This window comes from Falco rusticolus, chromosome 4, assembly GCF_015220075.1.
Source record: "Falco rusticolus isolate bFalRus1 chromosome 4, bFalRus1.pri, whole genome shotgun sequence".
Taxonomy (NCBI): Eukaryota; Metazoa; Chordata; class Aves; order Falconiformes; family Falconidae; genus Falco; species Falco rusticolus.
Window position 1 is genome coordinate 3,455,222 of NC_051190.1, and position 8,700 is coordinate 3,463,921.

Here is an 8,700-nt window from a genome sequence, read left to right on the forward strand (position 1 = left end):
CTTCCAGATACAAGCGAGTGCAATTAAAAATAAATTATTTCTTAAATTACATGAAAGTATCTGTTGAAGTCCATTTTCTGTTTGGTCTATCCTATAAAAGGAGGGCAGAAGCAATGAGATACAGGAAGGTCGGCCAGGGTGCTAGGAACTGAAGGAGAAGGATCAGACACAAATGGAGGTAAGGTTTGAGAGGGCACTCCTTATATTATGATCACACGCTGCAAAGAGAAAACAACTCTTTTTTAAGAACTCGCCTTTGAATTAGTCCAGGATTCATATATCATCTCAGACAGAAACTAAATTAGAAAATGTTATCTGGAATAAATTAAAAGTATATGTTCAGCCCGAACCAATCAAGAGATTTCTAATGAAAATAAAGACAAATTAGTGGAAAATTGGAACTAAGCTACTCTAATTTTTTTTTCTCTTCTGTTTTCAAATGTATTTTCCAGAGTGGATCACTAAAGGAGCCAGAGCCAAACAAAATCCCACCTCAGCGACCACCACCTCAAGGTTGTTTACAGTACATTCTCGACTGTAATGGCGTTGCAGTAGGACCAAAACAAGTCCAGGCTACTTAGATAATTGAGACTAAAAGCAAGGGTTAAAGCAAAAATGAAAAAAAAAAAAAAAAAAAAAAGGAAAGAAAAGAAACAAACAATCTTAAAAGCAAACATACCAGTTTTGTTCAATTTTCGCATTGTTTCAGTGCTGACCTGGACTGTGTTTTTTCTATGCAGTGTCAACTATACCGTCTGGTTGTTTACTTGTTCATGTCTGTGCGTGTAATGCTTACCTACCTTTCTCTGTAAAACCTGTGATTTCAGGGCCGTTGTCAACAGTGTACAAAGAATGTGCCTCTTTAGAGCCCAGTGCAACTGTACATTATGGATGGTTAGACAGTATTTTTGGAGTATTATATATCGTTAAGTAAACTACCACCGAGGTTCAAATCTAAATACTTTTGCTTACTCTGTGAGTGTGTGCACACTGTACTCATAGCCTTTATTTTTTTGTGCGTGTGCATGACTAATAGGTAGGTGATCCAGATATATTTTTAAAAGTCTAGATTAGAATTTGCTAGTGAGGCTTTTTATTTATAATTTTATAAAGTTTGTTAACATTTTAGTTTTACTTATATGCAAGTGGAAGTCTGATATTTCAGTGACTCCATAAGATAACAGTTCTTCCCAAGGAATATTTAAAGTATCTTCTATTTTACATACTGGTATTCATATTTTTAGTAATTCAGCATTAAATTATTAGCTACAAAGCTATGTAAATGGGCCACCTATGTGCAATATCTCAGTGAAAGTGTGAGTATTTCATGTTTCCTATTTCAATTAAGTAGTAACTTTTGTTGTCATTCTGAATTAGTAAACTATGGAGATTTTTAATGAAAACTAATGCAAATACTTTCAAAAATCTTATACTTACCTAAGAGTTAAATCCCAGGTTATTTGGTGAGAAGTACCTCACGGACTGTTAAACTTCCTGTAAGAGCTCATTTTTTTAAAATACAGAGATGCTAGGAGATGGTAGACCAAGGCACGTTTAACCAGCTAGGGATCTTGCCCTTCGGTTAGAGTGCAAGACAAAAATGTCGGTGGTTTTCTCTGCCAACTCAGGTCTACTGTTTTAAACCTAGAGACAGCCAGATAGCTCTAAAGAAAATTCAGTCCCAGCGTTATCCACATAAATAGGGTTTATAATAATTGCTTGACATCAAACATGCAAAAAGACTCGAGATGCCCGACAACTGCTAGATTTTCTGTAGGTAAATTATTTGTGATTTTTGCATAACCAGTTTGCAATGCACTATTACAAGAAAAACACAGGCAGGCAGTTAATCTGTTGAGAGAAATCTAGCCTAGAATCACAAGCTACACACTGCTAGCATACCATAAAGCTTAGTTGCAAGTGAGCCACAAAACTATAATTTAATCTTGAATATGTACAAAGATGAGTAGTGGCCATTAGTTTAGTGCAAACAATTTTGTTTAAAGGGAAAACAGTCTTATGTTCTACTTCTGTTTTCCCCACAAACACTGGAAAAAATTATCAGTGAGACTCATCATTCTTCGTGTTTCTTTTATTTGTACAAGCTGGCTGGTAAGATGAGAATTAAGGTATGCATTATTAGCTATTTAAATGTTTGTGGTAAGTGCTACTGTTTACTACCTATCAGTAAATTACATGAATATTTTGCTTTAGTGATCAGCATTTGTCTGGGTCAGTGATCATTCCGACGATGGCATTGGCTATTTTGTTCTATATTAAGAAAATCCCACTCTAGAATCAGGTTCACCAGTCCTTACCTCCAGACACCATACACGCGGATAAACCATACTGCCCTGGAGAGAAGAAATGAATCTGATGATTGATTTTATTTAAAGCAGTTGGTATTTTTTTGCATGTAGTAGTACAAGTATTCACAAGTGCTTCTCACATGACATTTGTGAGCTGTGTGTGCAAAGAAGAGATGGGTGTTTCAGATAGGATTTCAGCTTGTTGACTGTAAAGGATTTACAAGGGCACGCACTATTACTACATACCACAGACAAGAAGCAAGCCAAAATGTCTCTCTGCATGTAAGCATGCTTAGGTGCAATATTGTGGGTAACAGGGAACAGATGTTTTACAGTGTAGGCTTAATGTTCAGTTTTGTTGAGTTATTTTTGGTAAAAGTTTCTTTCATGATTGTTGCCTTTTGTACAACCCAGCTGCAAGAAAGTGAGCAAATGCTGGAAGTGTGACAGCAGTATATCTTTTATGTGAAATATCTTGTACAGCTTAATGTGCAATAAAAGAAAGTTATATCTGTCTTCAGTGTAAAGTTTCTGGCATGCAAGCCTGTATGTACAAGTGGGGGAAAGAAACCTTTCTGTTTTTCAATATTGAGTGAAGAGGACTAATAAGAAAAGGATCCTTATTAAGATGTTGCAAGACCATGTTATCACCTTCAAATATTTCCTACAAAAGCGGTTCAAATTAATAAACAATGAAGGCACATTCCTTAACATACAGTACGTGCTATTTATCTTTCCACACCACAACACGCTGCTACAACTGTATTAAAACTTACTGAAGCATTAGCACATGCTGTTCTCAGACACATACCCTGGAATCTCATATAGTGAGTGGAAGGCTGATTATAATAGCTGTTTTTAAAAAAAGTAATCATGTATTACAGCAGTACTTCAGATATGAAGGTTTTCTTTTAGAGACCTGAAGAGATTAAGTCTCTTACTTGCACTCATTATCTATGTAAGACTAAAAATTCCCAAATGTTCAGAACATCTAGATCAGTTGTCTTTTATAATATTTACTGTTCAGCAAAGCTCTTACTCTGACTGAAATATTCTACAAACAAATCGCTCAGAATTTCATCCTGTCCTTTCTTCCCCCTAACGCATATATCCCGTGGGCCCTGTCACATGCAAGAATAAACATTCAGTTGTAACAACTATCAGCCCAGAAAACCACATGCAGACATCTGATACGAGATAAAAGTCGCATGCCTACTGATACCTGACACAGCACTATTTCAGTCAGAAAGCAGAAAAAAACCAACCCTGTATGATGATTTAGCATCTTTCAGCCATAGATTTCACAACTTAAGTCTCTACTACACACTGTAGTTTCACACTTTGTGCAGTATTTTGCCAGTGTATGTCCTTCTCAGTGGAAAGTTCTCTTTGGTAAAGAATTAGTAGTGACTTTTCTTGTGTTCCTTGTAACGTTCTTGATATATTTCACTAAGGGGTTAAATAAATTATCAAAAAACTTTAAATTAGCCAGGGAATTTCAGTATAAAGTTGTTTTACTGCTATAAGAGTGAATCTAAGAGGAATATTACAGAAATAATTTTAAGACTTTGGAGGAACAAAGCTGCACTAACTACACAGAAACTAGTAGCTGTACTGCTGAAATAGATGTTACTAGTATATTCAGTTATCTCGCAGCCTGTCCTTGACTGGGCCAGAGTTATACTGGCTGTAATTCCATTGAGTTGATTTGAAGTCGGTACTGCTACTGCTGGGATAAATTTGGTGGTACTTAGCAGTTTTAAGGGTGAATAGCAGGGGCTCCAAGCAAGTTACTAAGGTACCAGCTGTGATTAACAGTAGTGACTACCTGAAACTGCAGTCCATATTAATAGAATTTTGCCTCGAAAGTAGAATTAATCACATTCAAGGGTTATTTTAAAGTGTTGGATATGAAATCTAGTAAGAATTCTTTGATACTATAACATTATGAAGTTTTTCTTGTACTGAACCTAGGGGGCCCAGTGCAACCCCAAGGAATGCAATCACAAAGCCAGGAGCCATTGCAGCCACAGCGCATGTACCCCCCTGGGCAGTCAGCAAAGCCCTCAACTTCCCAGCCACAGCGTCCACCTGGACCTACAACCCAGCAGCCACGGCCCCAGGCTCAAGGTCCTTCCAGCACCAGATTATCAAAGGAAGCGGAGCCGCAGCCCCAGCCTGCTCCACCGCCTGCTCGCCAGCCCGCTCCACCGCCCGCGCCGCAGCCCGCGCCGCAGCCTGCTCCACAACAGAAGCCTCAGTCTCATCCACAGCTCAAGTAAGATTTGCTTTATCCATTTTATTCTCCCCTCCTAAGACAGGTTTTGGTGTTGTAACTGTAATCTGGGAGTTGGCCTAATATTCAGAAAAAAAATGTACATATATGCCCAAGTCTAAAATGAGGTTAAAACATTTCAAAAAGCCTACTCGCTGTTGATGATTAATAAGACAGCGTCATTAGTTATATCCTAAGCACTACACAAAACTCTCTTTAATAGTAGTGCAGTTTCTGCCCCAACAAGGTCTGAAAACTCATCATCTTTCTCCTGTTTGTTTTCTCCTTTTCATGTTCCTGACTCACGGTCCGGGTGCGCTGTGAGCCTGCACAGAAAAGAGGAAGTCTTATCTATTGAAACTTTTGACCTTGCAGTCACTCAGGCAACAGCTGCCCCTTGCAAAAGGCCCATCTCAGGAGCGGTCCGGATGGGCACGCTGGCGAGGGGCTGCCAGGCTGTGTCTGTGGTCGCGTTCGCTCGTGGTTGTGTGCTGCTGCGGACTGCACAGCACCCGCAATTCACGCGGGCCCTTTCCAGGGAAGCCTGCAGGGTGTGCACAGAACACTGTAGTTACCTCGCTACTGGAAGATTCCATGGTGCACAGCGTGATGTTGCTGTAGCGAGCCAGCTGTGCGCTGCAGGAAAGCCTGTGGCAAGGATCTGTGGCTATATCCCCTCTCACAGCCCAGACCCTGCGAACAGAACTCATGGGGAAGGGATTAGCCAGGACTTGCTGGTTTTCAGCCCAGCGATCCTGACACACACTACTGCCGCTAGAGTCACAGACACATTTCTTCTTACTTTGGCAAGTACAAAGACTGGCGTTAGTCTTTGTTTTACCCACGTGACACAGATCCCCTTTTCCCAGCCACTCGCATGGTAATACTGGTGTGCACTGGTTCCGAGTCGTCACCTGAGCACAGTTCAGTGGAGAAGATGTGTTAGGGGACGGTATGCGAAGGTGACAGTATTTTCGTTTCCTTCCTAGGAGAGTGTATTTCTGTTTTCTGTTTTAGAATAATAAAACTTAAATTAATTCATCCATTATTTAAGTATAATATAAGCTTATACTTATTATATGTATTACACTTTAATATAAGAGAGCAGGGAGGTCGATTTTCTTAAGCAAGATGGAAGCTAGTTTATCCTTTGAAATGTAACTTGTGAACGTCTGACATTTAAGAACCACCACATGCTGTTTGCCAGCTTTCTCCCTCTCCTTTAGTTCCTTGTTCAATTCTAGATTCTTTTTTCTGTTCTTCAAATGGAAGAGAATAGTCTCTATTTAAAATAAAATAAAATAAAAAAGGAAAAATTAAAGGTTTTAAGATGCAAGCCACAATAGGAGTAGTTTTTCTAACTTTCAAGCAGCAGTTTTAGGTCCGCACCAAGACTCAGATCTCCTGCCTGTAGGATTAACTCTATCTATTTGCATGTGTATGCTTTGTATTCACCCACATGCTGTTGCCTAACCTGTATGTACATGTTATTAATCTGTGAATAAATATTTAATTAGGCTACTTATTGTGTTACTAATCAAGTCAAGTGCTGCTTCCCACCCTCCCTCTTTCAGTGAGTACAAACAAACATTTATCAGTCTATTCTCATTAGCACAACTATAATTTATGAAAAACCTAAAATGCCTGTAGCACTGTTTGCTGTACATTATTAGTTTAGAGGTGGCGAAGCTGCAAACCATGACGAGTACAAGACAATCTGAATAAGAAAAGTTTTGCAGTTTTACTATAGCCAAAATTGAAATCCTATTGTACTGAGATCAGTTAACTAGTTTTACTAATGCATGGATATCTTTGTAAAAAGGTTATAAATCATTCATGCTTTCCACTTAAATTCAAGCCTACTTTCCAAATATTATTTTATCTGGCAAGTCATGAGTTAAAGTTTTAAACTTCAGATATTTTTCTTCATGTGTGTTGTTTTATTCATGCTTACAGAAGTTTAGACCATAGTTACACGATAGTACTAAAAACGAAGCAGCATTCCTAGACTTACCTGCTTATAGAAAGAAAAATTATATCTGATTTGGGTATTTTTTTAAAGTTATAAAGTGTCATTAAGCCTCCATTAAGGACCAAATATCTGAGAGAGAGCATGCACATTACAACTTCAGGATTAATTCTTCAAACTCTAGCCAATATACCTAATTTTTCTTTGTGTGTAACTGTTTGCAGCCTTAATGAACACAATTGTTAATCATCCTGTGTTGGGTAGTTATTTGGATTTAGCAGGGAGGCCCACTTTTTCCTCAAGTTCTAATTTACATCATCCAATTTACTGGAATACAATGTTTCAGATCTGTAAAAAAAGCAGGGTATTCTCTAAAGAAAAGATTATCTTCTCAGAGGAAAGGATAGAAGGAATGTGCTTCATTGCAGCGGCTCTGTATGCTGCAGCTAACTATATTGCTTGTGCTGAATGTCCATTTTGTTCACATGCAAACTGCCTACATCTCGTGGGAATTTATCCTTTTCTTGTCATTTATACAACTTATATGTAGATGGAAGCCGGTAGAAAATACGACCATACAAAACATGTTGCATTTTTTTTTGTCTTGCAGCAAGTCGCAGTCTTTGACAAATGCCTTCAGTTTCACAGAATCGTCCTTCTTCCGATCGTCTGTGAATGAAGATGAAGCAAAAGCCGAAACCATTCGAAACTTGAGGAAATCCTTTGCTAGTCTTTTTTCTGATTAGCCAGCTTCATGTAAACGCACCTAGCATATAGTCTAAAAACTACGTGAATGTTACATAGGTTTTGTTTTCCCTGTGACAGTACCCTTCTCTACTGTGCTAACTGTTGTATCAAGCAATATGTTAAACTTAAAAGAAAAAAAAAAAAAAAAAAAAAGAGAGAGAGAAGAAGGACTTTGATGAGGTACCATTCAGGAATATGTATAAAAATCTATAAAGAAGGAAGGGTTCTATTACTAACACAGAATGCAGAATTCTAAGGTCCTTATCCATTGTAATATTGTGGCCTTACTGTGACTGAACTATATACTCCTATTTGAGACTCCTTTGTAGAATTGTGTTAATAAAGCATTGAGTAATGGGTTTCTCCTTGCTTTACCCATTTCCAATGCATTGCAATGCATGTGTATTTTGTGTGTAAATGTTTTGTACTGCAAAAGTATAGTCTTGACTTGTTCTTGCCTCCCAAACTTAGGAGGCAATTCACACTGACATTCTTGTCAAGCCACAGAAATAATGTGAGAAATTGAAGCAGTTTCTTCCTCCTTATACAATCTTCTCATCAGCTGGTTGTAGACTTCTGATGTATTTCTGAGAGCTATCAGTACACTAACTTAATGTCATAAATAGAGTGTATATGTACTACTGTATCTCCATATGTCTATTTAAATTTATTTCCAAATTGTAACCATAATGGGGTTTAGTTGCAAAGAATATGCATGATGTTACCCTTATTTTTGTGAACACCTTCTAATAAATGTAAAGTCCCATGCCTGATTTAAAAAAAGTCTTCTACAAAGCTTGTTTTGACATCAATATATGTTGTCTATTTTGACTGAAATCAAAAGGGTACCTTTATGATTATAAAATATTTGGACACAAAACACAAATGGAAGTAAATAAACTATCACAAATCATTCCCTTTTTGAATCATAAACAATTTATAAATTTTAGGAATCACATGTACATTTTCTAAGAAATTACGTGTTTTAAAAATATTTCTCTAATTTGAGAAACACTTGATCCCAGACTTTAGGGTAATAGCAGCATATTTTTTTTTTAATTATATAAACCAAACTGAAGTTCATTAGTTCATTAGTAATCTAGACTATCCACTTCCAAATGATTATCATGTCATTCTGCCTATAATGAATTACATGCAGCAGTATTCCTTGCCAGGAAACAGTGCTAACAGGGGAATCAAGAAAAAATAACTGTAATATTAGCATGTCTGAGGGAGAAAATGAGCAACACAAAGTTAACTTAGAAACCCGATGGGATTTGTAATGGGTTTGTAGAGACATATCCATTTGCCTTAGAAATTTTACCTCTTGTAGATCTGCTGGTTTATGAAGTCTGGGTAAATCACAATCACCGTTTGATGACATCAGTCCTTTCAGCAGT

The 8,700-nt window shown here is 37.5% G+C and overlaps 1 protein-coding gene across 1 annotated transcript in view; it reads left to right on the plus strand.

Moving 5' to 3' along the window:
* The window catches only part of SYN2 (synapsin II), a 191,001-nt gene extending 182,744 nt beyond the window's left edge, over positions 1–8,257 (plus strand). The window contains exons 11-13 of the mRNA XM_037385295.1: positions 453–513; positions 4,284–4,587; positions 7,164–8,257. Of these exons, the coding sequence (XP_037241192.1) occupies positions 453–513; positions 4,284–4,587; positions 7,164–7,299 (501 nt within the window). The 3' untranslated portion in view covers positions 7,300–8,257. The remainder of the gene's footprint in view (positions 1–452; positions 514–4,283; positions 4,588–7,163) is intronic.
* The last annotated feature ends 443 nt before the right edge of the window (positions 8,258–8,700 follow it).